We start from the raw sequence: 13,221 nt of genomic DNA, 5'->3' as shown, positions 1-13,221 counted from the left end.
AATTTCAAGTCGATCGAAGCAAAAATGTAGGAATGGGAGAAATTTAAAGACCAGTGCGTCGAACCTCACAACAGGCAATTCCGGCTCTGGCGTCGGGCAGATGCGGCACTTTAAACGCGTTTTTCTCAAAACCACTTTTTTGAAGTCGGTAGTCACGATTTCTCAAAAACTATTGCACCGATCAACTTCTGCTTTTGCACACTTCTTTTAGGCATAATTCATTAATTAATTTTTACTTACAACTCATTTTATAAGCCAAAATATGGCCAAAATTTACGTAAAAAAAGACACTTTTTATGAAAAGCGCTACAAAAAATTAAAATTTTAATTTAAAACAAGAAAGGAAAGCTAACTTCGGGCGGAGCCGAAGATGATATACCCTTGCAGAATACTCTGTAAATTATATTCTCCAAAATTATTCATATGATGCATTCTTAATACTCATAAAAAATCCCAACTTCCTAACTTTAAAAACACCAAAGTTATAGCATTTCCAATCGTTCAGTTATATGGCAGCTATAGGATATAGTCGGCCGATCCTTATGAAATTTGGTAGGTCGAATTGATTGGCCAAATATAAAACCGATAGAAAATCCCAACTTCCCAACTTTACAAACACCAAAGTTATGGCATTTCCGATCAATCAGTTATATGGCAGCTATAGGATATAGTCGGCCGATCCTTATGCAATTTGGTACGTCGGATTGATTGGCCAAATATAATACCCATAGAGAGTCCCAACTTCCTAACTTAACAAACACCAAAGTTATGGCATTTCCGATCAATCAGTTATATGGCAGCTATAGGATATAGTCGGCCGATCCCGGCCGTTCCGACTTATATACTGCGTGCAAAGGAAAGAAGGGTGTGTGCAAAGTTTCAATTTGATAGCTTTAAAACTGAGAGACTAGTTTGCGTAGAAACAGACAGACGGACTGACAGACGGACAGACGGACATGGCTATATCAACTCAGACAACTAAGAATATATATACTTTATAGGGTCGGAGATGTCTCCTTCACTGCGTTGCACACTTTTGACCAAAATTATAATACCCTCTGCAAGGGTATAAAAAAAATGGCTCGTAGAGGACAAGCGAGACACATACACTATCAGAATAATATTGGTTTTTTGATTTCAGATAAAAATTGACGGAGATATTTTGCCTACCGCAAGGACACAATTTTTTAAGAGGTCAAGTTCAAGCCTGCCTCAACGGCTCAATTTTAAAAATTTTTGGTTCAAATTTTTACACAATGTTGGTCAAACCATACCAATTAATGTACAATAAACGAAATTTGTGAAATTGTCGTAAGATCTTTTAAAAAAATTCACGAAAATAGGTTTTTTTTCGTGCTCCAAGACCCGGATAACCCCTTAAGCCTGGCTAGCACCTACATTTCCGCCTTTCATGGCCCGTGGTACCAATGTCTTGGGGTAGATGGCGCAATACAATAGCGCCATCTAACGGATGACTTTGGAACAGCAGGCCAAGGTAATAATTCGAGCAGCGAAAAACATACAAGAAAACATATTTATATTAAGTTGTTTAGCTGAGTAACGGGTACCTAATATTTTTTTACTTTAAAATATTACATATTTATTGGTATGTTATTATTGAACTAAAATAACTTAGGTTTAACTTACGACCATAAATCTCTCCCGCGCCGACTACAATAAAAGACAAAACAAGAAAGGAAAGCTAACTTCGGGCGGAGCCGAAACACCAAAGTTATACCCTTGCAAAATATTCTGTAAATTATATTGGCTGTCCAAAAATAAAACGCATAAAAAATCGCAACTTCCTTACCTTAAAAACACTAAAGTTATGGCATCCTTATGAAATTTATTAGGTCGGATTGATTGGCCACAAATAAAACCCATAGAAAATCCCAACTTCCTAACTTTACAAACACCAAAGTTATGGCATTTCCGATCAATCAGTTATATAGTCGGCCGATCTCGTCCGTTCGGACTTATATACTGCGTACAAAGGAACGAAGGGTGTGTGCAAAGTTTCAATTCGATATCTTTAAAACTGGGAGACTAGTTCGCTTAGAAACATACAGACGGACATGATTGTATCAACTCAGGACGCGATTTAATCAAGAATATATATACTTGTCTCCTTAAAAAATAAAAATATGAATATATGTAATTCAGTTTGGGATTATAAATAAGCATTAGGACAAGGATTGTCCTTCTTGGACAGCGATTTCTTCAGATTTTAATTTTAAATGCAACAGAAAAATCGACAAAACTGCGTTGCTTTAAAAATCGAACTATGGTAGCTACATATATGATAAGCTACCATTGAAACGATGAAATAATGTATCGAAAAATCGACATAACTTTATGGTTTTTAGACATAAATCATACAACAAGAACGACGGACAGATGAACGGACGGATCGGCGAATGGATAGACGAACGGACAGATGGCCAGATGGACAGACGGGCGGACAGACGGATGGACAGATGATAAGCAAGAATATATGTATATACTTTATACCGCGGAAAACATACCGTTCAATACGTTGCCAACCGTACTTTATACCGTCGGAAACGTACCTTTCACTACGTTGCCAACTTTTAGGTTATAAAAATAGATATTATCGTTCTATGGAATACTACATTTTTGTTTAACTGCAAGATATTTAGACTTCTTTCTTAATCAAACTTTTTCAAATTTGGAGCTCGTCCAATCTTTATTATTATACCAATTTTTAAAATAGAGTATGGGAAAGTTAAAGTATTTATTTTTAGGAAAAATTTTAGGAAAATTAATTATATTTTCATGGAAACGTGAAGCAACTATTTTTATTTAAAGCCAAAAATGCGGCACTCCAGATATAGAAATTAGTTAGCCTTATGAAACAAAATTGCAAATCGAAATCGAAGTATAAACGCTAAATATTACTATAACTAAGTTTGATTATAGTTATAGGAAATTCGAATTTGGGAAGTTTCATATGGGGAAGTTCGACAATAACTGTAATAGAAACAGGGTCGCCTAAGTTTTTTTTAAAGGTAAAGCCTTACAAAAAACAATGTCTGGGTCCGCCACTGACACACTGACACAAGGCAAAGAGTAAAAAAGCAAGGAGTTTGAGAGGGTGAAAATTACAAGCAAGGCAGTCACACCCAAAGCACGTTTCCCTCTGGAGTATACATATTTGATGAAAAAACCTCTCGCCCCAATTTTATTTTATAAGGTTTGGTTTCCTACTAATAAAATATTGGTCATGACACAGAAAGGCATAAAGAGTTAGCTAAGCACTTAGAAACACAAAGCCATTGAATAAGTGCAAACGCAACCACCAACATTGTTACCCATTACAATTCAATATTTCAAAGCAGGGCCCGTACTGATTAATTAGTTGGCAAGCTAGAAATGCGATTGATATGGGGTGGTCTTGAAAATTATCTTTTGGAGTTTCTTCGCCTCTCTCTTCTTTAATACTCTTAGATAAAATTAATAAATGAAATTGATCTTTTACTTTAGCAAACATGGTGCGTGACACACAAGAACGACACGCAAACACACTCGCGGCGACCGTGGCACAGACTAAGCGCCGTTCACCATTTTCTCCGACTGAAAGTATGCTTCGCGTTTGGACTTGTGGTACATACTGGCCCAACTGGCTATAATGGGTTCCCGAGCAGTGTGCTGTCACAACTTATGGCAGCTTTTGCGCATGTCAGCCATAAGGAGCTTTTCAAAATTGCCTGTAGGGCAGTGAGGAAGGATGTAGCCGTTCGTAGGGTGTGGCCCTGTGGCAACGCTGTGCCCGACAATGTAAACAAATCCAGGGCAGCAACAGGCGGTCGTCGGTATGTTTTCCAGTCGCATAAAAAACATGAACGATTAGGTAAATACTAGGAAACTAGGTAAACATCATTTTATTTGTTTCTACTGTCTTTTTTTAAAAAAACAAAAAATACCAAAATTGTTCCTAACCATGAACCAATATGAAGATGAACTTTCCAGAATGATGTGGGCAAGATTTTATTATAATTGTTTGTATATATATACAAATATTAAAAATCAGTCTTTTAAATAAAATTATAATCTTAAATACTAAAATCCTTGATCCTTGTTTTAAAAAACCGTATTAACCGGGTTAAGACGCAAAAGCCGAAGACCCAAGTTAGTCGTTGGACAATTAGCAATAACGAAAATTCCAGCAGTTTGACTTACAATCGAAAATAAATGCTTTTCAAACATTGTGTTTTGAAAATCTTTTGGATTTAAATAAAATAACTTTACACTTAAGTAATGACATTTTTTAGGGTGAACCCACAATATGCCTCGTTTACGCTGGTTGGTGATGCGTTGTCTAGAATCACGCATGTTGATGACCTTGGCGTCCTTCTTGACCCAAAACTTAAGTTTTATGACCATATTACTTCCATGGCGAATAAAGCCAGGGGAATTCAAAGGAATTCGATGATCCCTATATTACAAAGACTCTGTTCATTTCACTAGTCCGTCCAATCCTGGAGTACTGTTCACCAATTTGGAGTCCTCAGTGTGGTGTACATATAGACCGGTTAGAGCCTGTGCAAAAGAACTCGACCAAAACAGCATTCTATCGACTTAATTGAGCTTTTCTACCGAGTCTATCTTAGCATCTCACATACAAAATCAAACGGACGTTCTTCGAATTGGAGGAAAACTGTTTTGATTCCAGAGCTTAAGTAAAAGTCCTTACCTTTCTATCGAATTATACACGATGTTAAAATGTAGACATTTTGCAACTTGCCTAAAACTATGTTCTTCTATTTTCCTAAAGTACATTTGTTATTATTTATTATTACATTTATTATTGCCACTCAGCTTAGGAGAACGGATATTTTAGTCAGAAAGAGGGAATGCATATCAGACGTAGACCCTTTCAGTGTCAGTTGTTCGGTCTTTGCACCAAGAATTCACTGGACTAGAAGTGAAATCACAATTAGAAAACATATCGGGAGCTACCTTAACACGTCTGATTTCACAAGAGTCAAAATAATCAAAAACTTTATAATTTCTTGCATTTAAAATTTATTTATGTAAATGTATAATAATAAGCCTCAAAGTATAAATATTAAAGAAATGTGCTGACCTAGGATCCGACACCAACTATAAGGTCAGATAGCGCAGGGCCTTGTCCAGAAAACTCTGTTCCGTCGAATTTTTGGGAGTGATTGTAAGCCTGGGGTACTGGTGCAACCTATCCTTTTTGCATTGCTCACTTTTTTGGTACTCGACGGGAGTCTTGGCGTACTCCCTTTTCAACACCATGCTGATAATGCGGGATCGCGTGGAGCGATGCTTTATCACATGGGAGCGCGGACGCACGGGCGGTTTTGAAACGGAACCGGACACTCCCGATTCGTCAGAGACTGAATCCAGACTGGGGTTCCCCCCGCAGCTACAGTAGATGACGCTGCTGCGTGGTGAAAGGGAGCCACTATCATATGCCTCGTCGACACAGGTATAGTACTCGGGCAGACCAGCCAAGTACATGCTTTCGACATTTAAGGAATCTGACACCGCATAGGGAATGCACTTGGCCTCTAGGTACAAAAGCGGCTCATCGGCTGCCTCTTCCGCGCTTGGACTGGAGCAGCGTTCGTCCTTCAGCTCTTGTATGCGCGACTGTTGAAGCTTTTGCGCCTGTCGGAGCTGCCATAACTCGTGCCGCTTCTTCTCCAGGCGTGTTATGGTTTCCAGACTTTCGATGAACAGGTTCAGGTCGCGCTGTCCAAAATGTGCTGCACTCAACGTGACGGTAGTGGACATCGAGGGAAGGTCCTTTAAGTTTAGGTTCAGGAACTGGGTGCAAGTGTATGTTGACATCTTGGTGTGAGGTATTGTAAACAGAATTGAAGACAGGTTCTTGTAGCTATGCTGGTTGCTGGGCAACTGATGCTGTTGGATTGCCTTCATGGCTTATTTATACGAATCATGGCCTCTTTATTATTATTGCCTGTTTAAGCGTCTGCATACCTGAAATCTTACTATATGTCTCACAGGTAGTCAACGGGAAGCAATGTTACCTGGGTATTTCCTTAATTGTTTTTTAATTTCTGGGTTTTCCTAATCCAAGCCTTGTAAAATTGGCCTGCCCAGATAAATACCAATCCAATCAATTTGACCTGACCACCAGCTGCAGGACGTCGTCATATGCCGCAGCTGAGACTTGGGATTTAGCGTGCAAAAATGTTGCAATACCCACTCAAACGAAAAACTCTTTAAATACAAGGTAGATATAGTTATTGGGCGGAAAACGTATTCGCTCAATATCTATCGACACAACAAACATTTTTAGTGATCGAAATAACATTTATTTAATTGTTTTAGTATCATAGCGCTTCAAGCACAATAATTATTCTTTAGTTTTAAATAGCAAAAATGTTTTGCTATTTCGTGGAAAATAAATTTACCGCTTAATAACCCATGGAATATAATCATACAGATTTTACATTCTTTTTGGTAATGACAAAAATAGAATACAATTATTTATCTGCTCCTCCTCTAAATAAATAGATAAATCTTCCCAATATTCTACAAAATACTTTTGCCTCGATTGGTGATGATATCTATCTACAGAGCGTGCAGTTGCGGGATCTAAACCCAAAAAGGCTTGTGTTTTTCATAAAAATGTTTAAAAATAAAAATGTAAAAAATTTTTTAGCTTAGCCCGAGCTTATATACCCATGTCCATCTGTTATTATACCATCTTTTTATATGTGTACGTGGAATATCCGTGGAATATCCTATCCTATACGTGGAATATCCTATAGCTGCCATAGGAACGATCGGGTAAAATTAGTTAGATTTACTGTTTTTATTTTTTTTTGGAAATGGCCTTCAAGAAAAAATTTTAGTCACTGCAGCTTTGGCTTATTGTGTGTTCCTATAGTGCCTGTCATCTACGACAAAATAAAGTTGTTGAATCAATCGTCAATTACTGCTACAGTCAAGGCCTTAAATATCGGTACTGCCTTAAGAAGGGCAATAACGACTTGACAGCATTCTAATGAGTAAAAATATGGTATCTAGTTTATATGTACCGATAGTCCAGTAAGCTTTAGTAAGAAATCTTTTGTTCCAAAATATGTTAATTTCTTTTAGCAGAAATCGAATTCCTTATATATTCTCACGAAAAGACGTATAAAATCGTTTTATTATTTTTAAAGCATTCTATTACCATTACACATTTTATTGGGACGTGCTTCTTTCAAAAAAAGAGAAGTCTAACTACCACATCAGACAAGAAAAAAGGCACTGCACCATTGGATTTTCACCCAGAATTTAGATTATAGATGACAGATCAAGAAGTAGTGTATTTGGAAAGAAAATTGTGTTTTTTAGTGATAGATTTTAAAAGTGGATTTCTTAAAAAGGAGTATATAAGCGTATAGATAGCCTCATTTGGGACGCCTCATAGCTTAATCAGCCATATTTCAAAGATTTATTACAGAAATATTGCTGAACATTTTTTAAAGAGCAAAGGCGTGGTTTAAATGAATGACATAGTTTAGGTATCGATAGATTCACCTAAAGATACCATTAAAATAATAGTAAAATAAAAATACCGGTAAGCCCGCATATTACAATACCTAGAGACTAAAGTCGGTTCGATTTTTACTTAGCTCTCTGAATTTTCCAATTAGTCGTAGAGTAAAAAGTTATTTTCGTTGGAAATTATGTAACAGGTAGAAGTTAAGTTTCGGACCCTCTAAAATATATATATTCCTGATCAGGATTGCTAGCTGAGTCGATTAACCCGTCCGTATGAACGTCGAGCCTTTCTAAATGTGGTGATGATCGTGAATCGAGATGCTACTTGATCCGCTATATCTCACGACCTATTTAAGTACATCGTCAAAAACCATCTAACCGGCAACTCGCCTTTAACTGGGTCCAAACACAAAAGTCATGTCTAATCTTTAAATTCGCATTTTATTTTGTTACTTTGGACTCACTGGCCAAAGTCTTGAGCTTGAGCACTACATTAACATAAATTCAAATGACATTATCGATAGGTGTTGAGCTCCTGGATCATGTCATAGCCGTTACGAAAGCCATTTATGACGCTAAATTTAAGATCAAATGAAGCGGCTAAAGTCGAACAACGACGTGAAAGTTTTTTCATATTATGCGGTGCAGTGTAAGCAAGTTCTGATTCTTTTCGAATCTTTTAAGCCGACCTTCTCCAAGATTTTCAAGAGAATTCATCTTATACAGCTTTTGATTATTGATCCGTTCCAGAATTCAATTTCGGTCACCAGTTTGTTTGATTGTTGGCAGAACGTTGCAAATCGATGTTCGCTGCTCAAAGTATACAACGCGATCTATACTTAAGGGGGCCTGCTTTAAAGACTTCAAAAAATCGAATGTGTCCCTAAAATTTTAGAATCAAAGATATCAAAATATTTTTATAGTTACTGGAGCAATAGTATGCTAGCGTTGAGCAGGTACACGACCGGCCGGATTGCTTTGGCGTGCGATTTCTTGGCTTTTCATTTTTACGATTTTTCCTAATTGGCGGGAAAGATAGGAAAAAATTTAAACGTCATATCGAAACAAGACAAAATGTATTGTATTTGGGATTTAATTCTTATGATCAACTCACTTTTTGAAAAATCTAAAATAAATGAAACAAAAACAAGAAAGGAAAGCGAACTTCGGGCGGAGCCGAAGTTAATATACCCTTGCAGAATATTCTGTTAATTATATTCTCCAAAATTATTCATATGATGCACTCTTAATACTCATAAAAAATCCCAACTTCCTAACTTTACAAACACCAAAGTTATGGCATTTCCGATCAATCAGTTATATGGCGGCTATAAGATATAGTCGGCCGATCCTTATGACATTTGGTAGGTCGGATTGATTGGCCAAAATCCATATAAAATCCCAACTTCCTAACTTTAAAAATACTAACGTTATGGCATTTCCGATCAATCAGTTATATGTCGGCTATAGTCGGCCGATCCCGGCCGTTCCGACATACATACTGCGTGCAAAGGAAAGAAGGGTGTGTGCAAAGTTTCAATTCGATATCTTTAAAACTGTGAGACTAGTTCGCGTAGGAACAGACAGACGGGTTTTGAGGCGCCTTGGCGAAATGCTTGTACATATATTTTAATAAAAAAAAAATTTGAGAAGACTGTTGAAATACATAACAATAAAACCTGAAAGTTTCGTTTCAATAGAATATTTTTTTCCATTCCAAATAAAACCTCGGAAAAATCGACTTTTTGAAGCTTCTAAAGCAGGCTTCCCCCTTTAGAAAGTGTTCTGGGCTCAGTTCTTTATACGATATACGCGTCAGACCTTCCTTTGCCAAGAATATATCGCTGCATTTCTAGCGACGAGTGCACTGAAAAAGGATGCCACGGACATGGTGTAGAACATGTTAAATGAGGTGGATTATCGCAATTAATCAAACAAAGTCTTTTCGCTGAACAGGCTGAATATATATCGCCTTAATTAAATCATGCCAAGCCGAAATTTTCAGACATATAATAAACGGCCCTAGTTTACACAAAACTCCACTATATTTAGAGATTACTGTGTATCTATCACTAAACTGCCACACGTTACAGTCAAGAAATCCCTTACTTACACACCGACTAGCCCTGACACTCTTAAGACCTATGAACAAAATAACACTGAAAAGATTGCACCCATCTGAAAATTTGGTACTTGTACGGGCCAAGAATCAATCAAAGTGCTTCTTATAGCTTTAAGTTTAAAATTGTATTCCGTTCAGTTTTACATTCGATACTGTCAGATCCTAACTCCTTATATTATTATAAATTATTAATAATTATTGATATTATTGTTATTACTATTAAAGTCCCAAGGCTTGTAGTTAAATGAGGGCAGTTCCCTGTCAGCATAATTATTAATTATTATTTGACAGTAGCAGATAACAAGCCTACCCCCCTGGCAGCACCAGCACCCTGTCCATCGGGAGAGCAGAAGGGCCGTCAGTATCCACCCCTCTTAAAATAATAATTTGCAGCTCAACCAGTGGTCATAACTAGATTAATTGGCGGTCCAGTATTTGTAATTCGTTACCCACACACAAAAACTATTTTGTGGAAATCATAATACGATTGCAAGCTGGTACGGGATGCAACAGTGAATGCGGCGCAAAAAAAATAGTGATAAAGTTCCAAACCAAGTTGACCGGAACAAAAACCTTTATACACTGCTAGAAAAAATGTAAGTAGGAAACTTTATTAAAACCGTTTTGAATCTGCATCATAGAAGGTTGCGAGAATTTTCTTCAGCGGCAAATTATAAACCATAGGAATAATGTTGATACAAAAAATCGGTGATAGGATACAAATAAAAAATTGTATATTATACCAATACTTTTAAACTTACACTGAGAATGGATTTATAAGGTTTAAAACTAATGTTGCTTAATGTTATTTATAACAAGAAAGGAAAGCTAACTTCTGACGGAGCCGATGTTGATATACCCTTGCAGAATATTCTGTAAATTATATTCTTCAAAATTATTCATTTGATGCATTCTTAATACTCATAAAAAGTCCCAATTTCCTAATATTAAAAACACCAAAGTTAATGCATTTCCAATCGTTCAGTTATATGGCGGCTATAGGATATAGTCGTCCGATCCTTATGAAATTCGGTAGGTCGGATTAATTGGCCAAAAATAATACTTATAGAAAATCCCAACTTCCTAACTTTAAAAACACCAAAGTTATGGCTTCGTTCAGTTATATGGCAGCTATATGATATAGTCGCCCGATCCGGCTCGTTCCGACTTATATACTACCTGCAATAGAAAGATAACTTTTGGGAAAGTTTCAAGCAGATAAATTTAAAACTGAGGGACTAGTTTGCGTAGAAACGGACGGACGGACAGACGGACGGACAGACGGACGGACAGACGGACATGGCTAGATCGACTCTCCTGGTGATGCTGATCAAGAATATATATACTTTATAGGGTCGGAAATGTCTCCTTCACTGCGTTGCAAACTTTTGACTGAAATTATAATACCCTCTGCAAGGGTATAAAAATAAATACGGCAAATTTTTCGATCTGCATTTTTGTTGTTGTTTTATCTCCCCGTTCGACTTTGCTGTGGCATACAAACACCGAAAGTCTACTAAACATAGCTTTTTGTTAGTTTTTGCTCCACTGTTTACACTGTTTTTTTTTGTTTCTTATAGGAACGCCGATCAATACGCCAGCATACGTGCGGTGCTGCTGGTATTTTTATACCCTTGCAGAGGGTATTATAATTTTGGTCAAAAGTGTGCAACGCAGTAAAGGAGACATCTCCGACCCTATAAAGTATATATATTCTTGATCAGCATCACCTCCTGAGTTTATATAAGCATGTCCGTCTGTCCGTCTGTCTGTCCGTCTGTCTGTTTCTACGCGAACTAGTCTCTCAGTTTTAAAGTTATCGAATTGAAACTTTGCACACACCCTTCTTTCCTTTGCACGCAGTATATAAGTCGGAACGGCCGGGATCGGCCGACTATATTCTATAGCTGCCATATAACTGATTGATCGGAAATGCCATAACTTTGGTGTTTGTTAAGTTAGGAAGTTGGGATTTTTTATGAGTATTAAGAAAGCATCATATGAATAATTTTGGAGAATATAATTTACAGAGTATTCTGCAAGGGTATATCAACTTCGGCTCCGCCCGAAGTTAGCTTTCCTTTCTTGTTTATTGCATACATTGTTGGTACAAATACTCAAGAATATGTTGCTTAAGTTTCAAAACGAAATTTCAATTTGTTGATATGAGCACTCAGGTAAGCACCGGTCGATTTAGTGACGAAGCGCGCGGTCGTTAGACCCAAGCGGTTGCATTTTTCAAATGCGTTTTTCTCGAAACGACTTTTTTTCAACTTTCGGGAATCCTAGTTTGAAAAGTTGTTGACGAATCGTTTTGAAAATATGTGTAAATATTCAAGTCTGAAAATGATAAAACAAATTCTGAAAGGATATTACTAAGTAAAATATATTTATTGATGCAAGCATGGTTAAAAAAATTAATATAAAAACATGACATTTTGTTTAAACACCTCCAAAAAACAAAGAGTTGAAAATTAACAGAGTTTGGTTCATATTCTTAGAAAATATGTTACTAACAAGAGAAAAAAAATTCATGGCCTTTTAGATCAAAACTTCGAACTTCAAACTTCGTCCCGTAAGATGTAAAATCTGATAGCGATCGTCAATGGACACCAGCCTCTAACTTCACCAATTCCAGCGGAAATGGCATACACAAGTTTAAAAGTGTAGTTTAAAATAGGAATAAACTACTCTTTAAGTGAATTTGAATTATTTTTTCTCTTAGAAAACAAATCATAAGCAACACTCGAATTTCGGCCTCCTAATCTGGTTTCCCTTAAAGCAAGGTAGCATAACACTTATTTAAAATGAAGTAGAACAAGAAAGGAAAGCTAACTTCGGGCGGAGCCGAAGTTGATATACCCTTGCAAAATATTCTATAAATTATATTCTCCAAAATGATTCATATGATGCATTCATACTCATAAAAAGTCCCAACTTCCTAACTTAAAAAAAACCAAAGTTATGACATTTCCAATCGTTCAGTTATATGGCAACTATAAGATATAGTCGGCCGATCGTTATGAAATTTGGTAGGTCGGATTGATTGGCCAAAAATAAAACTCATAGAAAATCCCAACTTCCTAACTTTAAAAACACCAAAGTTATGGCTTTTCCGATCGTTCAGTTATATGGCAGCTATATGATATAGTCGCCCGATCTGGCTCGTTCCGACTTATATAGAAACGACATGCAATAGACAGACAACTTTTGGGAAAGTTTCAAGCAGATAGCTTTAAAACTGAGGGACTAGTTTGCGTAGAAACGGACGGACGGACGGACAGACGGACAGACGGACATGGCTAGATCGAATCTCCTGGTGATGCTGATCAAGAATATATATACTTTATAGGGTCGGAAATGTCTCCTTCACTGCGTTGCAAACTTTTGACTGAAATTATAATACCCTCTGCAAGGGTATAAAAAAACTTTTTTTGTTGACCAACACGCTTAATATGTCTTACGAGCCGGCAATGGCATAAGGGCCACCTCCGAGAGCACGGTCCTTCCATGAAAACAGCAAAATCATGTAGCGGAAAGCGCAACACTGGAGTTTGAGTCATATTCCGGTGCCGTCTCCAGTGCGA

General features: G+C 37.0%; 2 protein-coding genes across 6 annotated transcripts in view; both read right to left on the bottom strand.

Annotated features, from left to right (window-relative positions):
* The window catches only part of LOC108052006, a 103,979-nt gene that overhangs the window by 51,612 nt on the left and 39,146 nt on the right, over positions 1-13,221 (bottom strand). The gene's annotated exons all lie outside the window — the stretch shown is intronic.
* Positions 4,942-6,006, bottom strand: LOC108052007. Its single transcript, XM_017134318.2, has one exon. The coding sequence runs from the start codon at positions 5,932-5,934 to the stop codon at positions 5,125-5,127; it is 810 nt and encodes a 269-aa protein (XP_016989807.1). The 5' UTR covers positions 5,935-6,006; the 3' UTR covers positions 4,942-5,124.

This window comes from Drosophila rhopaloa, unplaced genomic scaffold, assembly GCF_018152115.1.
Source record: "Drosophila rhopaloa isolate 14029-0021.01 unplaced genomic scaffold, ASM1815211v1 contig_36, whole genome shotgun sequence".
NCBI lineage: Eukaryota > Metazoa > Arthropoda > Insecta > Diptera > Drosophilidae > Drosophila > Drosophila rhopaloa.
Note: the sequence above shows the minus strand (reverse complement) of the source record. Positions and strands in the feature narration are given on the sequence as shown.